The following is a 21,445-nucleotide window of genomic DNA, read 5'->3' on the forward strand; positions in this document are numbered from 1 at the left end:
TCCACATGATTCATTCATGTTTGGGGCATTCTCCCTTAAAACGTAGATAATGATAGTGAAAAGACATTTAGGCAGGAACTCTTGAGAATTCACCGTGCCTTCCATTTTCAAAAAAATAACAAGAGAAATAGTACTTTTCGAGTCACTGACCATAGGGGGAAACGTATGGCACTGTGAACCAAGATCATAGGCTTGGCAAGCTGACTCCGAGACGCCCTCTGCCTCCTGGTATTCACGCCCTCTGTAAGCTCTTCTCTGAGTGTGGGCTGCACCTAGTGGTGTGGCTCTCACTGGCAGAATCGGCACAAGTACTGGGATGTCACTTCTGAGACCGGGTTACATGAAGACTCTGGCTTCCACTTGCTCATTCCTTCTTACTCTCTGCCTCGTAGGCTCTGATGAAGCTAGAGGCCATGCTGTCCACGAGCTGCCCTCTGGAGAGGCCCACGTGGCAAGGAGGTGACGGCAGACTGCAGCCAACAACCTTCAAGAAACCGAACGCCTGTCACCAGCCACAAGGGTGTGGGCTTCGAAGCGCATCCTTCCGCGCTGAGCCCTGGGATTGCCACAGCCCTGCTGATGTGTCCACCGCAGCCTTATGAGAGTCCCTGAGCCAAAGACCACAGTGACACTGTGAGATAACAAATGTTATCTTCAGCCACTACATTTGGGAGTAATTTGTTATGCCACAATATAGATAAGTAATACAGTGAGATTGATACCTACCAGGATTTACTGAGTAGCTACCGTACGTACAGCATTAGAATCTACTTTTTAAAAAACTGTTTTGAAGCAGTGATTTCTATTCCCCCCCCCAATTTTATTGAGATGTAATTGACAGAGCTCCTTTCTGTTTTTTCCTCCCATGAAAGCAAAAATACATTGACAATAAGAGAATGTATTTTTCCTATGGCTGCTATAAGAAATTACCACACTTTGTGGCTTTAAACACCACAGACTTGTTATCTAACAGTTCTGGAGGTCTGGAGTCCCCAAATGGGTCGCAACAGTTTAAAATCAAGGTATCAGGGTGGACTTCTTTCTGGAGGCTCTAGAGGAAAATTCATTTCCTTGCCTTTTCTACGTTTTAGAGGGTGCCCCTATTCTTTGGCTCGAGGCCCCCTTTCATTTTCTTTTAATTTTTTTCATTTTTTTTCAACGTTTATTTATTTTTGGGACAGAGAGAGACAGAGCATGAACGGGGGAGGGGCAGAGAGAGAGAGAGACACAGAATCGGAAACAGGCTCCAGGCTCCGAGCCCTCAGCCCAGAGCCTGACGCGGGGCTCGAACTCACGGACCGCGAGATCGTGACCTGGCTGAAGTCGGACGCTTAACCGACTGCGCCACCCAGGCGCCCCTCTTTTAAATTTTTTAAATGTTTATTTTTCAGAGAGAAAGAGAGACAGAGTGTGAGCAGGGGAGGGGCAGAGAGAGCGGGAGACACAGAATCTGAAGCAGGTTCTAGGCTCCGGGCTGTCAGCACAGCGCCTGACATGGGGCTTGAACTCACGGACCACGAGATCATGACCCGAGCCAAAGTCAGATGCTTAACCGACTGAGCCACCCAGGCACTCCCCCGCCCTTTTTAATTTTAGAGAGAAAGAGACCACACAAGCAGGGTAGAGAGGCAGAGGCAGAAAGAGAGAGAGAATCACAAGCAGGCTCCATGCTTAGTGCGGAGCCCAAAGCGGGGCTCAATCCCACAACCCTGGGATCATGACCTGAACCGGAATCAAGAGTGGGACGCTCAACAGACTGAGCCACTCGCCACATAGGCACCCCCCACCTCCATTTTCAAAGCCAGCAGGTGCATCACCTGGACCTGTGCTTCCACTGTCACTTCGTTCACTCCAACTCTTGCCCCCTTCACATACCCAGACCCTTGCAATTATATTGGGCCCACCTGGACTATCTGGGCTACTCTCCCCATCTCAAGATCCTTAACTTAATCATACCTGCAAAATCCCCTTCACCATGGAAAGTAACATATTCACAGGTTCCAAGGATTACAGTGTGGACATGTTTGGTTTTTTATATAACTTTTTTTATGTTGTTTTTTTTTTTTTTGAGAGAGAGAGAGTGAGAACACGCCAAGGAGGGGCAGAGAGAGGGAGAGAGACAGAATCCCAAGCAGGCTCCACGCTGTCAGCACAGAGCCCAACGTGGGGCTCTATCCCACGAACTGTTGAGATCATGACCTGAGCTGAAATCAGGAGTCGGATGCTCAACAGACTGAGCCACTCAGGCACCCTGAGTGTGGACATTTCTGGGCCTACTCTTCAGCTTACCACAGTGGGGTAGGCCCTATGTTCTCCAAAGAAATTGTTTGGATTGACGTATATATACTGTAAAGAAAACTAAAAGGTTGCGGGAAGTGAAAAGAAAAAACTTACAAAATTAAGTTTTTCCAGGGGCACCTGGGTGGCTCAGTTGGTTAAGTGTCTGACTTTAGCTCATGTCATGATCTCGTGGTCTGTGAGTTTGAGTTCCACGACAGGCTCTGTGCTGACAGCTCAGAGCCTGGATCCTGCTTCAGATTCTCTGTCTCCTTTTCTCTCTGCCCCTTCCCGTCTCACTCACTCTCTCTCTCTCTCTCAAAAATAAACATTTAAAAAAAATTTTTTAGGTGAAGTTCTTCCATACCAGAACCATCCTCCGTTTTTAACATTCCAGATGATACTTTAAAATACCTACTAGCAGAGACACTGTGAAGGAAGATGGGGAGCAACACAGTGGCTGTTGAGGGCCAAACTGTGATGCAGTCAGAAGACAAAGGAGACGTGAGGACCAGAGGCCCCAGTTTCTTGGGCAAGACTGATATTTTCCTAGAAATACAGGTTTATGTCCTTCTGAATGAATGATACCAGTGTTATCTGTATGTCAGTTTGCAGCAAGGAAAATCAGATTGCTTTGTAAGAGATGGTAAAAGTCACTGCAAAAAAAAAAAAAAAAAACAAACAAAAAAACAAAAAACCACAACCCAAACCCAACACAACTACTTATTCCTGGTTTAGCCAAGAGCTAACATGAAAAATGTGCGGCCAATGGGAAAGGAATGTGGTGCTGTCAGAGACCTGACAGATTGGATTCTTTGTAAGTGATGCACTGTCCAGCTCAATTCCTGGTATCAGCTGCCTTCCCAATCGCCACGGCATGAAACATCTGTTTTCTGCAAGGTTAGCCCAACTCCACAGAAATGGGCCTTAACCAAAGGAAAGAGAGAGATGCTAAAAATCAATTCTAATAACTATTTAGGGGAAAGAATTCAGATGAAACCGAGTCTGATTCACGAGAAAGCTTTCCAATCTCCCTTAACTGGATGTCCCTTGAGAAACATGTATTTTCCTGGTATCAGGGATGAGATGGTAGCAGTGTATGCCCCTACCTCTCTCCCTCTACTCCGGTAATGATACAATCATGTCGACATTAAATTAGTGAGATCGCAAAGCTTATGCCAAAAGCCAAACATAACCCAGACGTCCATGTCAAATCCCCTTACCGTGAGTAACAAAACCATCAAAATATTGTAAACGGAACATGTCTAGGACCCTGGCAGTGACAAAAGCATTTCAAAAAATATCTGATGCAGCAAAGCACCCAAATAAAATGAATTTAAACAGTCCTTCGGGTTTATAATGGAATTTGACCTGGAAATGTGGTTTTAAAAAAAAAAGACAAAGGGTCACCTTGACTTAAATGACTTGATAATAAAATTTATGCAGCATAATTTCACCAGCCAATATGGCTGATTACAGACAGCCAAAACTATCAAGTCTGTAGGCAGTAAGTACTTTATAATACCTGAATTAAACTGTTTGTCTGGTACTGGACAGAGAGGCCCCAAACTTTGGATTTGTCACTTAATGTAATGTGAACATGGGTGTGTGTGTGTGTGTGCGTGTGTGCGCGCGCGCACGTGTGACAGAGAGACAGCGACACTGAGAAGAAGAGAGAGGACGCTTCGTTGCTGGGTTTATAAGAGACTTTTTCCAAATGGGTTTATATTGACTCGATGATGCACATGCATTTCTAAGCTACTGGCTTTTCTGTCCCTCCAAAAACGTTTTTGAAAACAAATCTCAAGTTTAGAATTTATAAAGACAAAGTGGAACAGAAGTGTAGCCTTTTTAAAATTGTTTTAAATTGGGGCGCCTGGGTGGCGCAGTTGGTTAAGCGTCCGACTTCGGCCAGGTCACGATCTTGCGGTCCGTGAGTTCGAGCCCCACGTCAGGCTCTGGGCTGATGGCTCAGAGCCTGGAGCCTGTTTCCGATTCTGTGTCTCCCTCTCTCTCTGCCCCTCCCCCGTTCATGCTCTGTCTCTCTCTGTCCCAAAAATAAATAAACGTTGAAAAAAAAAATTTAAAAAAAATAAAATTGTTTTAAATCTTTATTTATTTTCGAGAGACAGACAAAGTTTGAGCAGGGGAGGAACAGAGGGAGAGGGAGACACAGAATCCAGAGCAGGCTCCGGGCTCCAAGCTGTCAGCGCAGAGCCCGACGCAGGGCTCAAACTCATGAACTGCAAGTTCACGACCTGAGCCGAAGTCGGACGCTCAACCAACTGAGTCACCCCAGAAGTACAGCCTTTCAAAGTGACATATACGCATTCTCTCATTAGGTAACATAGAGTGGTGCTAAGGGTAGAACAGAACCTAACATGAACCATACACTTAGTGTCAGTGGGGTCATGGAGAAACTGGCACTCTCAGATACTACTGATGGAAAAAGTGTAATTGTGTTTCGGGATCGCAGCCTGACAATGTGTTTTACTTATTTTTTTAATGTTTATTTATTTTTGAGAGAGAGAGAGAGAGACAGAGTGTGAGCTGGGGAGAGAGAGGAGACACAGAATCCGAAGCAGGCTCCGGGCGGTTGGCACAGAGCCCCACACGGAGCTCGAACCCACAAAGCGCAAGATCACGACCTGAGCTGAAGTCACTCAACCGACCGAGCCAACCAATCACCCTGACGTGTTTGTTTTAAAATCAAACATGCGTATACCTTGTGACCGTCACTGGAAATCTACTGCATCAAAATAAGTGCCATAGGGAAGGACACGTGTATAAGGATGTTCACTGCAGACCAGTGTGCAGTGGCCGAGCTCTAGGAACAAAGGGAGTGCCTGCTGACAGGCAGTAGGTAAACGCATCACAGTCCACCCACGGCACGGCATACCGCCATCACTACCACCACCACCGAGAGAAACAGACTCAAATACAGAGAACAAACCAGTGGTTGCCAAAGGGAAGGAGGACGGGGAGATAGGCGAAGGGGATTCAGACGTACCATCTTGCAGTTATAAAATAAGGCACGGGGATGAAAAGTACAGCATAGGGAATGCAGTCACTAACACTACAACGACGCCGTGTGGTCACAGACGGTAGGCAGACGTACCGCAGCGAGTATACCGCAACGTACACCGTTGTCGAACCACTATGTGGTACAGCTGAAACTGAGATGTCAACTATACTTCAGTTAAAAATTTTTCAAAGTCAGGGTGCCTGGGTGGCTCAGTTGGTTGAGCGTCTGACTCTTGATCTCAGCTCAGGTCACGATCTCATAGTTTGTGAGACTGAGCCACACGTTGGGCTCTGCGCTGACAGCACACAGCCTGCTTGGGATATTCTCTTCTCTCTCTCTCTCTCTCTTTCTCTCTCTCTTTTGTCCCTCTCCCACTTGCGTGTGTACACGCATGCTCTCTCTCTCTCAAAAAAATAAACTTCAAAAATTTTTTTAATTAATTACTTAAATAAACAAAGAGAGCCCCTATAAGTAGATTGGGAAGGATTCCCATGAGGAGCTGTTTGATCAAAAAAGATGCAAAAATGCATTTATAATATGGTTCCATTTTAGTAAAACAATGACAAAACAATCCTGTATAGGGGTGCATTTGCATGCATATATATGTCAGTGTAGAAAAGTGAGTGTGGAGAAAAACACAGCAAGATCTAATTTGAGGATCTGTGTCGGCTATATCTTAGAGCTGCGATGTATAGGGAAGGTACTGGAAGGAACTGGAGGGAAGCAAACTCAAAAGCAGAAGAAAAAAGCACTGTACTCAAGGTTAAAGCATATGGGCTTTAACACTTTCACACTTATTGTTATAAAAATTATGTATAAGGGTAGGCATATGTTTCAGAGAATTAATCTGCAGAGTTTTTCTATACTCAAAAATAGCCAGAAAAACCCAAAGAAGAAAATAATGGCTCCAAGGTTTCTGCCTAATGATCTCATGCAACCATTTTTAAAAATGAAATTGGCCTTATACACTTGGGAGTTTTCTAAGTATGCTTTTGAACTTAGAAGTCCACTTAAGGGTAAGCCCTCCGTAACTGTACCTTTATCAACAGATACCAGTATCTCATTCAGGAATACACCTGTTCGTAAGTCACAAGGTTGGAATGTGCCTGCAGGAACACTCTGAGTCACCAGTGGCTAGGAAATCAGAAGACGCGGTGAAAGTCCTGGCTTGTCCAGCAAGTCTTTACGAGGACGTGAGCAAGTAGCTCATCTGTTGGATCTTAGTGTTTCCACCCATAAAACGGGGGTGGAAAAAAACAGGGCCCACACAGTCCGGCCCTAACACTCTATGAATTCTTCCTGATCTTCTTTGCTTGAAAAGCCCCAGGAATATTTGTTAATTTAAGTGTAATTACAGATTCAAAAATGAGCACATTTCAGAGAAAGCAGTCCCTTTTTTCCGATCACTAAACCCCAGAAGCCACCATACCTTTAGGAATAGGCTGGGAATGCTTTGCTCCGTGGTCCAGTTTGAAGTCCAAATATAAGGTTGGTGTGCGAGTGTAAATCTTAGACTGAAAAGGAAAAGGAAACCATCAGAATCTTTCCAAAAATAAAGTTCTTCTTCACTTCAGCTGGGCGCTTCTCTGATGGGCCTGGGGCCTGGATGACTGTATTAACAACTCCTCCTTGGCAAGTGCTGTTAAAGCAAGGGGATGGGCTACCATACAGGCCCCTCTGAAGGGTCTTCATCTAAAAGTTAGCCCTCCTAGCTTTACAATATGGTTGACAAACTAATTTCAGGATGACAGCTATCTCCCTCTAACCATTTCTCAAATAGGGTCCCAGGTTAATAGTTTATTGGCCAAGGCTTGCCTCCAGCCTTCCACTTGATGATAGCAGGGTAGCTCATGTCCCAGTGTGTGCTTTTTCCCCAGGTCTCGATGAAGCCATGTCCATTAAAAAAAATTTTTTTTAAGTGGCCAGTAAATATTTGTATTTGTTCTAACTCTGCCCTCAGGCGAAAAAAGGTCATCCGCCACCACTGGCTTGAAAAAGCCACGACTTCAAATGCAAGAAAGGCCAACTTCTGCAAGATTTTCCACTGTAAACAGTGGCTTCGATTCCATCAACAGTTAAGCAGAGTTTGTGAGCCGATAGGATACCATGTTTTGAATCACTGGCACAGACCAAAATCCAAGGGATTATCGCTGTTGCTATGAACTTTATGATGTGTCTCACTGTTTATCACAAAGCCCCGGTGGTTCTGTTTGACTTTTTAGAAACTGAAAACACACACAAAAATGAAAAAGCACGTAACACCAAATGGGGCAAGGATGTGGAAAAAATGCAGCTTTTCATACACTCCCGGTGGGACTAGAACTTTGTATAAACACGGTAGAAAGCTGCTTGGCAGTACACGGTACACGTGAATGTATATGCATGACCTATGACCCAGCATTCCATTCATATGTGGACCCTCAAAAGAAATGTTCACCTAAAGACAAGTATATGAATCTTCATAGTGATACTGTCAGTAACAGCCCAAACCTGGAAATATTCCAGATGTCTTTAACGATAGAAGGGATAAATGAATTGTAATCTACTTACACAATGAAATACTATACCGCAAGGACAGTGAATGAACCCAACTATATGCAACGACTTGGATGAATTTCACGATCATAATACTGAGCAAATGAAGGCAGATGATCATATACCATATGATTCCATTTCTATAAAGTTCCAAACGAGGCAAAACTAATCTATGATGTCAGAAGTCAGAAAAGTGGTTACCTTGGGAAGCTTAGTAACTGGAAGGTGTTAAAAAGGGGACTCCTGGGGACGAACAATTTCTGCCTCTTGACCTAGCTTCTGCTTCCATGGGCGTGTTCACTTGGTGAAAATTTTCTGAGTTATACACTTGATTTGTATACTTTTCTGTGTCTATATTATATTTTAATAAAGATCTGTAAATAGACTGTGTAAATAGACCAAAAGAGAGAATCCAGAGCCCACAATTATTCACTACCCTTGATAAATGCATCATTTTGCAGAGAATAATTATGTAAATGCTATGAGGACAGGAACATGGCTGCCTTTTTCACCCAGGGCCAACCCATGCTGCCTATCACATAGTAGGTCTTCAATAAATAGTTATTGGCTGGCTTTCATAATGGAAAATCCCATGAATAATAAATTTATTTACAGTATACATAAGGTATTCATCAGTATCTTTACCTACCTGTAGCAAAATGCCTCTCTTCAGGACACGTGATTTGGTATGGTTAAATTGTATGTCTGTACATTAAATTTTGGAATTACAGAACTGTAAATAATGCTATCAGAAGACTGTTTCCTTTCCTATGAATGTCTCATGTATTAAAGCTTCGGGCTTTAAAAGTTCTGGCAGGTGGATTTATGTGGCTTAGAAGGCCACGCTGCATCAATACAGCTTCAAAGACTACAAAAGCAAATGCCCCTGTGCACACATAAATGAAACCAGAGAGACCTATGGCATCAAGTACAACCTCAGGCCAAAGACTCACAATCAATCTGAAGACCTTGAAACACATAAAACAAGGGCAGCGCCCATGGGACACAGGATCAAATTCTCTACGACCCTTAGATGTATATGGCACCATCTGGAAAGGATCTGGTTTTGTCTGATGAGGACTTCTAAAATTACCTCTAAAAAGATCAAGCATAGGGGTGCCTGGCTGGCTCCATCAGTGGAGCACGCGACTCTTCATCTCAGGGTCATGAGTTTGAGCCCCACGTTAAGAGTAGAGATTACTTAAAAAAAATTTTTTAATAAAAAGATCAAGGGTAAACTTCATCTAATATCGATGACTCCCCTGCCCAGGCAATATTTGGCTCTCTTCTAGAAAAAGAATCCCTGTTTGGTTTAAGTGTCTTTCCTAACCTCTGCTTCAGTGGCTGATGCAGTATCCCTGCCTCCAGCCAAGAGATTAATCACAGAGAGTCTCTTGGTTTAATTTTCACTAGAATTCTCCCAGAATGTAGTCATAATACTCTTGAGCTGGAAACCTGGAGGCTTTGATGCTAGCATGGCTTTTCCTGCTGACTAGCAAAGCACTTATCTTCTTCTGGGCTTAGTTCACTCATCAGAAAATCCCATGATAGGACTCACTGACATTTAAATTCATTGCTGGTTCTAAAATCCTGAGTCAGAAAATTAGTGTTTTCCCCCACATTTTAATTTTGAACATTCCCTTCTGACTTCTCAGACTAGAGCTGTCGAGAAGGGAGAATGTGGCTGGGGGCAAGGAAGGACAACTAGAACTGTGTTAAGTAAGAAGGGGGCCACTGGTTAATGGGCTCTACTCTTGCCCTCAAACTCAGTCATCAGTCTTGCTCCCCTAGCTATCTCTTTTGCCATCCTTCCTGCCTCTAGCTTCTCAACCTGATCCATACTGTCCAAATACCAGTCACCTCTGTAAGACTGCAACGACACAGACACACATGTGTCCATACACACACAGACTTCTGTATTTATGTACTCATTTACAAAAATTTAAACAGAAACCAACGAGAGACACTATAAAGCCACAGATAAAACCTACCATCTTACAAGTGTGAAAAGGGCTAAAGGGGATTTTTTTACTCATTTTTTAAGTGTTTTCCACATCTATAGGCTAAAACAGAATTCCAATTCTAATATCCTTTTCTGTACTGAAAATGGGAACGTTAAAGGTTTCAATACAACACATCTTGAATAATCAATACCCAAAACATAAATGTACACTGTTCTTTTTCAATTAATCCATAATGAGATAAAATCAATTTGGAAGCTGTCCCCATGAGTGGGGGTATAGGTGTATACACGTATATATACATGTACATATATGTAGACACACATATCATGCGTTATATATACGCATAGTTTTTGAAAAGCAGATAGGTTTTTAATTTTGACCCTCCGCGATAACTGTTGAAATAGCAAATGTAAATTATGTTCATTTAACACAAGGATAATGCTAGCCTCGAATGCACTTTGAGCAAACCTAGCACATTCTTAACTGTGTTCTGTTTTGTTTATTGTTATGTATAGTGTTAAACTATTAATATGGTCCTCAAAAACAGAATGAGAATTTAATTAAACAAATCATTCTTTTTCTGGTTAAAACTTAGCTATAATGTGTATCTATTAAAATAAATCGGTCCATGACAACCTAAAATAAAACATTATTCCACAGATCTGTTTCAGCATGAACAGAGCTAATGCACTTCAAGTCCATCAGTGAAATTGTTTTCTTTTTCCTTTTCTCTGTTTTGGTCCTGATCAATAGTGCCTGTACAGGGACTAAAATCCAAGGCTATTCCTCTTTAGTCTTTCTTCTCATTTCATAGATTAAAAGTATTTAGGAAACTTATCTTTGAAGGTTTTAGTCTGCATTTGAAAAATCAAATGTCTTAAAAATCTTAGATTTCAAATATGCAGGGAAGGGAACAGAAAACTCTTCAGAAAAGGTTAAGGGTAAATTCTGGCTAGCCTAGACCAACAGGGGTGGCTCCCCAATCCAGACAACCTGGTCTCTCTTTCTCTAGAAATATGTCAGAGTCAAACCTTTAACGAACCTAACATACCGCTCCAATAATGACCACAAAACACCCAAGACCAAACAAGATCTCCGAAATCACTTCCTTCCGAACCCCAGCTACCTTCATCTTCTATCCTTCAAAGACTTCCTGCTCGCCCTGGCTTTTAGCATGATACCCTTGTCGAGCTGGCTTCCTGCCTGTACGTTTATTCGTAAATGTGATCTTAATTAAGGAGATGAAATCACTTCCACATGGAAGCCATATGGCTCAAAAAGTCTTCCCAAGAAAGAGAAAAGAGCACACTGTTCTGGCTGTGCTGTGTGAGCGTGGCAAAGGGCATCTCTCTCATTTTGCCTCTGCTCCTTTCACAGGTAATCGGAACCCATCTATATCCCTGAATGCTGCTCATTTTGCCACGGTGCTGGCCTTCCCTAAAAGCAAGTGACAGCAATGTGTCACACGGCAGAGCTGTCAGAAATAAATGCCCATTTCTTTTGGGGCATGATTTCAAAATCCTTTTATGATTTGGTGATTTCTCAGGAAATGCACTCAAATCCTCAATCTTACTATACGTTGCTTAAGCAGACTCCTCTAAGTAATTGTACCAACGAGTGTAAATCCTCAATATCCGAGAAGAGAAAGAAACAGTATTTTCCTTCTACCTATTCCTGGACCCTCACCCTCATGTTGGATAATCTCCCTACTGTCAGAGATCATGTTTTATGGTTTGTTTGGGCCTTCTTTTTTGCATCATTGCTAACTTTTGGTAAATATCTTTGCACACAAATCTCTGACCACATTTCTCTTTTTTTCCCTTCAAGGTGAAATTTGGGGCCTGAAGGTCTAGACATGTTAAGGGCTCTTGGTGTATCTGTAGGTTTATGGCTAAATGTGATGTGGCCAAAAGCAAACTGGTCAACACAATCAAGTGATTAAACAGCAATTTTGCCGAACATGCCTACTGTTAGTCATTGGTTGTTCTAGTCTTCGTAATTTTGCTATACCACAGGGCAGTTTTTCAACTCTACATGCTCTAAATATTGGTTCCCCCCCCCATTTAACCCCCTATTGTTAGAAAGTTAACTCATTCCAACAAATCACCTATTGTTGCACATTTAGATTTTTTCCCCAATGCGTCCTTGTCACAAACACAGAAGGGAAGGATTAATTTCTGGAGGGGAGGGAAAGGAAAGGAAAAGAAAAAAAATCTGAAACTCTTGGGAAAAATAAACAAAAAGAAAAAGTAAGAAAAAAAGCCTAACCTACAAAAAAGTTTAAAGGCATGGCCTCCATAGTACAAACACTGACATTTGGACAGCCAGGGTCTAGCAGCATTTGTTTTTGAACAAAAAATCATTTTTACAAATTCTTATACTAACTGAATTGCTTTCATCCAAATTGTCAAATCGCTTAATAACTGCCTGTACAAAGTGCCCATTTCATCAAAATGTTGACCATATTATATATTTCTATTTATTTAATTTGGGGAGGGCAGAAAGAGAGGAAGAGAGAGAATCCCAAGCAGGCTCTGTGCTGTCAGTACAGAGCCCAACATGGGGCTCGAGAACCCATGAATGGTGAGACCATGACCTGAGCTGAAATTAAGAGTTGGACCCTAAACCGACTGAGCCACCCAGGTGCCCACCATCATATTTTTTTAATCTTAGCTAATTTAAGAAGCCTAAATTGTTATCTCCTTGCTCTTTTAATTTTGCTATTAGTTTGGGTGATATTACTATTAACTTAATAAATACTATTAAGTATGATTACTATAAGAATAACAATAGCTAAGTATGTAAGGGCTTCATATGTACTAGGAACTATTTGGGGGGGTTATGTATTAATTAGCACACTTGTACATCACTTTTTATGAAATACTGCTCATTACCCATTTAAGTTTTCACTCATTACTTAGTTCCCTCATTCAAGATATACTGATTGAGAGCATGTAGTGTGTTAGTCACTGGATATGCATATTGGTGAATGAATAACAGATCTGCTAAGCCTTTATGGAGTTTACTTTCTAGCGAGGAAGACAATGTAACAAAGTAAATACAAAATTACACATGCTATAAAAGAAGTAAATAGGGTGCAGAGAGAGAAAATGAGGAGAGTAATAGATGGCCCCAAATGAACAGAGTTGGGGGTAAGTGGTTTCCGGGCAGGACAGGAGTATGGCATTGCAAAGGCCTTAAGGCAGTAAGAAGAGAGTGATACGCAGACACAGAGGTGGCTGGAGAAAATGGCACAAGATGAGTTCAGAGAGTCAGAAAAGACCTGGTCAAGTGCAGGCCACTGTAAAGTATCTGAGATTTCCTTAAAAGTACAACAGGAATGGCGTGTCTGGGTGGCTCAGTTGGTAAAGCGTCCAACTTCAGCTCAGGTCATGATCTCGTGGTTTGTGGGTTTGAGCCCCGCATCCAGCTCTGTGCTGACAGCTCAGAGCCTGGAGCCCGCTTCAGGTTCTGTATCTCCCTCTCTCTCTGCCCCTCCCCTGCTCACCCTCTATCTCTTTCTCTCTCTCAAACATAAACATTTAAAAAATTAAGTAAAAAATAAAAAATAATAAAGTACAACAGGAACATGCTGATCCAATTTTTATCTTAGATGTCTTGAGCCACTATTTGGAGAACTGGAAGGGAGTAGAGAACAGCCCCCTGAAGAGGCTGCTGTAGTGGGCTGGCTGGGACTGGGCAGGGGACAGGAGTGAGGTAGATACATTTCAGATAGATTTCAGAAATAGAAAGGTTTTGCTGAGGGACTGGATGCGGGTGGAGGAGGAAAAGGAATAACGGTGACCACCATGTTTCTTCTTTGAGCAGCGCATGCCATTCATTAAGATGGAAAAGACTGGAAGAGAAAGGAGTTCTCATTTGTTTGTTGTCAAGACATGTGGGAATAGGGGGAACAAGACTTCAACTTCTGCTGTTTATTTTTTTTAATTTTTTTTAAGTTTTTATTTATTTTTGACAGAGACAGAGTGTGAGCATGAGCTGGGGAGGTGCAGAGAGAGAGAGGAGACACAGAATCCGAAGCAGGCTCCAGGCTCCAAGCTGTCAGCACAGAGCCTGACACGGGGCTCGAACCCACAAACTGTGAGATCATGACCTGGGCCGAAGTCGCAAGCTTTACCGACTGAGCCACCCAGGCTCCCCCAATGTTTTAAACGTGACAGGCCTGGGAACACGAGAAAAGAGGTGCCTGAATGAGTCCACAGAACTCAGAGGTGAGGCGTGTGCCGTGAATATCAGCGTGAGACTTGTAGGACTATAAATGGCCTCTATGTTCATGGGATGGACAAGACCACCCTGGAAGATGATATTCTACGAGAGAAGACTCGGCTGAGATCCAGAGAACTCGTGTGTGTAGGGGTCTGGTAGAGGACAAGGGACTTACCTGAGAAAGGAAACTGAAGGAGCAAGGAGCACGCAGAGATGCAAGAACCCACCATCTCAGAGACCAAAGAAAAGAGAGAGGGTGACGAGAAGGAGGAAGTAGTCAAACCATGTAAGGAAGAGTTAATGTCAAAAGAAAAAAATGACTTCTGAGTTGGGCCACAGGGAAGCCAGTGGTGACTCTAGGCACTGATGGGGGTGGATGCCAGGCTGAGAGCATCAGGAAGGTGGGGGAGTGGACACAACATGTGCAGACAAATCTTCTGTGGCTATGAAGAGGGACCCGAGAATGGGGGTGGGTGTCAACAGAGTTTGGTGCTTCGCTTATCAATTTACACAAAAGGGTTTTTTTTTTTAATGTTTATTCATTTTTGAGAGAGAGAGAGATGACAGAGCACGAGCAGTGGAGGGAAAGAGAGAGAGAGAGGGAGACACAGAATCCGAAGCAGGCTCCAGGCTCTGGGCTGTCAACACAGAACCCAATGCAGGGCTCGAACTCACAAGCCACGAGATCATGACCTGAGCCGAAGTCGGATGCTTAACCGACTGAGCCACCCAGGCGTCCCGAAAGGTGGGCTTTTTTTTTTTTAATGTTTATTTTGAGAAAGAGGTAAAGAGCATGCACAAGCGGTGGAGGGGCATAGAGAAGGAGAGAGAGAATCCCAAATAGTCTCCATGCTGTCAGCACAGAGCCCAACTCAGGGCTCCAACCCACCAACCGTGAGATCATGACCTGAGCTGAAATCAGGAGTCGGAAGGTTAACTGACTGAGACACCCAGGTGCTCCTGAAAGGTGCTGGTTTTTTTTAAATATATATTAAGGCTGCTAGTCTTTAATAACAGTTGCTGTAAAAATCTCCCAGTTTGTTTCTGACTTTAATTTCATTTACAGCAGTTTTAACATGGGTCAGATCTATCAGTCTTTTCCTTCTGATGCTTTTAAACTTAGAAAGTCTTTCCCCATCCAAAGATCACGTAAATGTCTTCCTACATTTTTCTAGTTCTACATTTTAACATTTAATTCTTTGATCTCTGTTGAATTTATTTTGCTATGAGGTATGAGATCATGAGCTAAACTGGTGTCCTTTTATATTGAATGGTGAATCACTTGTCCCAGCTGACATATTCTCGTCTTTTCCTCGACTGATGATAGTCTTCTGGAGTCTTTGCAGGTAGGTTCCCTTTCTGCCCATCACAAGGAAGAGCCTTAATGCAGACAACTTCACAAGTAGCCCAAGAGTCCAAACTAATCAACGAAGATCTACTCCATAAGGAGTTCTTGTCATGATCTAGTACACTTCCCACTGGGCCTCCCAATCTCCTTGTCCTTCCACTACTTCCCTACTCTCATGGTCTGCTGGGCTCTGCATGGGGGAGAAAACCCATCAGCACAGACCCCTTTTCTCTACCACGAACACCTTCACACACACACACTCAAGAAACTCACTGCCAGAACCTTTGGCCCCTGTGTGGAGAACCATACCTTCCTCTGTCCCCCGGAGATCCTAAATCTTTGAGGAAGTGAAAAGTACATTTACCACATTATTTAAAGCAAACTTCTAATTCTCGTTGCTCAGAATAGGCTGAAATGGTAAGGCTTCTGTCTCTAATCCAAAGCACTCGGATTTCTGAGTTCTTGATTATTCTAAAATATTCTGATAAGGGGTGGGAAAGATGAGTTTCCATCCTCAGTGCCAAAGGTTATCATGGGGGGCTTAAAACCTTATAATCGTAGTTTGACATATACATGAAGTGCTACACAAAGAAACGACAAGGAACACTTGGGCAAACCGCCAACAACTCTTATGGGGTGAGAGAGAGGACCAGACAACATTTTTAACTTCTATCAAACATAAAGGATTGTGGGAAATCTCAAGCATCAAGCTGTCCAGCTGACCAAGAATTCCGGACATAGTCAAATTATTCTCTAGTCCTTTCCTCGACTTTCCTCGAGCAGCCCTGTTGTCCATAGTAACATTCTCAGCCCTCTCCTCACCTTCTATTTAGGAGAGGGGTAGTGAGGAGAGAAGAGCGAACGGGGAAGGGAATAAAGGTGCTGACAGGGCTCGCAGGCCTGACATTTAACCGGAGGCATGTTGACTGTGAAACTGGTCTCGGACTCCTTCACTCTTTGAGTCAGCATTCTCGCCTGAAGTTGGGTTACAGATGTTCTAACTTTTTGGAAAATTAAAACCAGACGAAGAACAAATACCCATCCTTTATATGAGTAACCCATCCATAATTTTACAAAGGCAACAGTACAATAAAACCACAATGACCTCCAAATATGCCAACAGGGAACCTTTCTATCCCTTGTCTCCTACCCATGGGTAATATGTTCCAAGGTTGAGTCAGCAAATCTATTAACAGATGCTAGAATATTCCTCACAGGGCTTTTTAATATTTTTTCATCGCTATTAGTTACATTTGGTATTTACTAAGATGCTTTTAAGGGTTCTTGCAAGAAAGTGCATGAATAGGGTGTCTGGGTGACTCAATCGGTTAAGCATCTGACTTTGGCTCAGGTCATGATCTCACGGCTCAGCTCATGAGTTCGAGCCCCACGTTGGGCTCTGTGCTGACAGCTCAGCCTGGAGCCTGCTTTGGAATCTGTGTCTCCCTCTCTCTCTGCACCTCCCCTGTTCGTGTTCTTTCTCTCTCTCTCAAAAGTAAACAAACATTTAAAAAAAATTCAAAAGAAAAGAAAATGCATCAAGATGGGAAGCTGTTTGGCAAAGATAAGACTTCACAGAGAGCTGGAACGGATACCTCTGTGCAGATATGATAAAGGGGGAATTTATTATGGCACAGGGCTTCTCCTACGTGATCATTTGAAGGACAATCTGATACAGTCAGGGGTATCTGCTTGTACAGACATATACCTGAAGGTACCTTTTTGGTGTCTAAAGAGAGAGGGGGAGGTTCACTCAGAAGCTTCCTTCCAGGAAAAAGAAACAAGGCATTCCCAAAGTGGGAAGAGACACACTTATTAAGTTTCTGCACGAGGGCCCGATGGCAGAGGTACTGCACAAATAAAAGGAGGCAAAATTCAGGAAACCTGAGTCTGGGCCTAGGTTCCTTCCACAATGAGCTGTGTGACCTTGGAGAAGACCTTCACCTAGGTGGGCTGATCTCTCATGTCTGTTGCTGCCTGACATTCTGACCCCAACATAAGAAAAAGGAAGAGTAGGTTTTGGTTGGCTCTGCAAAGCTTCTCATCGTATCAGGAACTCTAAACTCTTGCTGCCCTAAGAACTTCACTCATAGCCTAATACCCCATTACAACAATGGAAGAGGTAAGTGAATGGGAAACTTCCTGTCCACCTGCTACATAAATAGGCCGCAGACGGACCCTATGTTGTTTAGTCCAAAGCCTGATGAAGCCAACTCGAATTCTCATACATCCGGTTGCGTTAAATATATTCCAAATAAACACATTCTGAGCCATTTAGAGCCTGCCTACCCCACACGTGCCCTGCGAAATTGTACCCACCATCTGCTAGCAGTAAGCAACACCCTGCAGCTAGAAAAGTCCTCCACCTGCTGCTAGCATTTGGAGCCCTCTGACCCAGAGACCCTCTACCTTGTTGCTGAGTGACATCACCTAGACAGGTAAGCGCCTTCCCTGATTTCCCCTGCTCCCCCGGGAGGTCCCTTGCCCTATTCCCCTTATCGTGTCACTGTCTCCAGAAGGTCTCCAGCCGTGAGGGACGTACTTTCTCATGCAAGCTTGTCGACACACCACCCAAATAAAGCTTGGGTGTCACGGCCTCTCTCACACCTGTCTCTTCCTTAATCAACTTTCAAATTTCCAAACTTACTACACCAACCCTTCTAAATGAAGTAAGTATACAAGCAGGCTCCCAAAGTATTAAATTTGGCCTCCCCTCTACCCACAAACAAAAAAGGAGGTTCCCTACTATTCAGCAACAGCTCCACAGAATTGAAGAGTTGACCAAATCAACTAAAGGGCTGAGACCTATGGAAGGGGTCAGTACTTACCTCCCACGCAGGCGAGTAAGCAGTGGTCGACTCCTTAGGAAAATTACTGATCGGTCAAGAACTTCCTCTGAACCCTTCAATAATCCATCTCTCCTCTTAGACCTCGCTGTCTTTAAAGTGTCCACAGATAGGGGCACCTGGGTGGCTCAGTCAGTTAAGCGTCTGACTCTTGATTGCGACACAGGTCATGATCTCACAGTTCATGAGATCGAGCCCCGCATCAGGCCCTGTGCCGACAGTGTGGAACCTGCTTGTGATTCTCTCTCTCTCTCCCTCTTTCTCTACCCCTCCTCACTCGTGCTCTCTCATCTCTCTCTCTCTCTCAAAATAAATAAATTTTAAAAAGAGGAAAAAAAAGTTTCCACAGATAAAAACCTGCTCTCGTCAGAAAGTCTGATTTATGTTGGCTTGTGCCAAACTGGTAAGGACCTATGAGCGTGTGGCTAAGAGCCCAAACTGGAGCCAGACACCTACCTAGTTGGAATGCCAGCTCTGTCACTCACTAGATGCACAGCTGGTCTCACTAGCCTCCCTTCCTTCTCTCATTATGTTGCTGTGAGCATTTGTGAGAACCCAAGTTAAACCACGTAATATGCCTCCTCAGAGTCTCTCAGCCTCGCTAGTTCCTGAGCCCTTGCCCACCCCACCCCCCCCCGCCCCCGCCACACTGACTGCCAAGTTCTGAATGGCGGGAGCTGCAGCAGCTCCAGAGCTCCTGGGCTTGACCTGACAGACCCATGGAAGCTCTGGATCCAAGCCCAGACTGGAATGAGGATCCAAGCCACTGGATGTGGTATGTGCCCTCCTCAGAGAGGCTGCCCGAAGCGGCTGGGTGACACAATCCAGAAAGGAAGGGCATTAGCCTCAGTGGGGCCAACTTTGGCCGAAGAGGGATGGAAGATGTGGAATGACAGGAAAATTCGTCTCTCTTTCTCCGTTACAAAGTCCCGAGGTACAGTTTTCCATCAGGCATCCTGTGCCTCCAAGCATCTGTCTCATTTCCCTTCTCCCTCACACTCGCTGCCCCGGGATTGTACAGAAGTCCTGCCTTAGGCTCTGTCTTCCAGAGAACCCAAGTTAAATTGGGAGGAAGAAAACGCGTAAAGCACTCGAACTTCACTGCCCAGTACGGTTACCACCAACCATATGAGGTGAACGGAGACGTGCCGTGAGTGTAAGAGACACACAACATTTCCCAGACTTGGTCCAAATGATGTAAAATAGCTCATTATGAACTTACATTGATTATATGTTGAAATGACAATATTTTGGATAATTGGACTCAGATATATGATTAAAGTTAACTTCATCTATTTCTTTTTACTTTTTTAAAAATGTGACTACTGAATATTTTGAATTAGATGTTGCTTCCGTTATGTTTTTACTGGACAGCCCCTAGAATTTAGTACCTCACAAGTCCACAAAAGATGTTACCATTTTCATTTCCATTCCCAAGAAGTTCTAGACATTTGCTGTCAATAAAGCCTGATGATAAAAAGGAATGTGGGAATAGAAAGGGAGACAGATAGGGAAAAGGGGACGAATATGTATTAAGTACGCTTAATGTCACTAGACACATTATGTATCACACAAATAACTCGAAAACTATTCGTTATTATCCCCGCTTGGCGGATAAGGAAATAAGGGCTCAAAAATAGTTTTCCCAAGGCAACAGAGGTATTAAACAACATAGCTGAAAACTGAACCCAGGTCAGCTTAACTCCACAGTTCATGCTTTTTTTTTTTTTGATCTATCATACTGTCCACGCATTGGCTCTAATGGTACAGTATGGTTTTGATAATGGAGGCTTTTTGACATATGTTAGGGCTTCCCAGAATTCCCTTAAATCACTTAATAGGAGGTCAACTACACTAACCAAGTTAAAAGCTACTGCTGAACACAAATCAATCAATATTTACTCCACCCCCTTTCTCTGGCCTTGGGTGCACAGAATGGAATTCAATTGATCATACATCACAGTCCACATCACATGGTCATCGTACATCCATGAGAGGCCCCGCCTTGTTTTGTATTTTTACCCATTATCCCTAATTTCAATCCCATTCTCCCACTGGTTCTTGGTTGGGCATCTGTAATGAAATTCCTCTCAATATACCCTTCATATGTTTATTCAAATATATAGGTGTCCTTGAAAAATAAGTGATATTGTGGCATAAATGCTTTCCTGTTCTGACTTATGCCACATTATTTCCTGAAATCTAATAATATGGATAGAATTAAATACAGTCTATTGCTTCTGGCAGCTACATCACACTCCATTATACGTAACCACCATATTTGACTTATCCATTCCCGAAGTGGCGAACACCGACATCATCTCTGACTCCTTTCTACCACCCAGGACGCTGAGATGATCATTGCTGTGTCTACTTGGTGAAGTTTTGCTGGAGCAAATATCCAGGAGTAGAATTACTGGGGCACACTCCATATTCAGTGTTCCCTTCAGTAGGCAATGCCAGTTCACTCTCCACAACGAATAGCTATACTTGCGTGCCATGCATGAAGCCTCTATTTCTTTCCATCCTTGCCGGCATTTGCCAATACCCAACTTTCTAACTTTGGCCAACCTGACGGGTGTTCGGTGGCAGCGTATTATTTGAATTTACATTTCTCTGCGTGTTGGCTAGAAGAACATCTCTTCATATTCTTATCAGCCTTCAATAGTTGGGTGGAGGATTTTCTTAAGACCTAGTGCCTGGAGTTGCCACCGACACAAGCATCTTTTCACAAGAAGACAGGAATGTTTCACTCCAAAGGGTAGAGGCACTACAGAGACATGGCTTTGTTCTGCCAACTATGTTAATGCCCTGGACTGACGACATCTATCAGTTTTCTGCAGCTATAACTGCTCTAGGGCTTGGAGATTTGGTTGTGTAATGAAATCTCATGGAACTAGGGCTGGTATTCCAATAAATGTGTCTCTTACTACCTTCTGGGTCTACTTTCAAAGTGAGATGAAGGAGAACTGGTGTACAATGAATTCAAGTTGGGAAGTCCTGATGGAGCCACATCCAGCCTGGGGAAAAGCCAGGCTGCGGTGCTTATGAAGAAGAGAGTCTGTACCGTACCCAAGCAAAGCAGAGTTAAAGCTGGGTAAGGATGCTTTGGGACTTCATTTAGAATGTACTTAGAAATTATAATTTCTGTTGATTTGGTTTATAAAAGCAAGGGGGTTTAGATCAGGAGCTTGGATTTCTTCTTAGAAATTTGATGATGAAG

General features: G+C 43.4%; 1 protein-coding gene across 4 annotated transcripts in view; it reads right to left on the minus strand.

Annotated features, from left to right (window-relative positions):
* Positions 1-21,445, minus strand: part of PIR (pirin) — an 88,770-nt gene that overhangs the window by 28,363 nt on the left and 38,962 nt on the right. For all 4 annotated transcript variants that reach the window (XM_006943582.5, XM_045051202.1, XM_045051200.1 and 1 more), the window contains exon 6: positions 6,732-6,816. In XM_006943582.5, the coding sequence (XP_006943644.1) occupies positions 6,732-6,816 (85 nt within the window). The remainder of the gene's footprint in view (positions 1-6,731; positions 6,817-21,445) is intronic.

Source organism: Felis catus, chromosome X (genome assembly GCF_018350175.1).
Source record: "Felis catus isolate Fca126 chromosome X, F.catus_Fca126_mat1.0, whole genome shotgun sequence".
NCBI classification, from domain to species: domain Eukaryota; kingdom Metazoa; phylum Chordata; class Mammalia; order Carnivora; family Felidae; genus Felis; species Felis catus.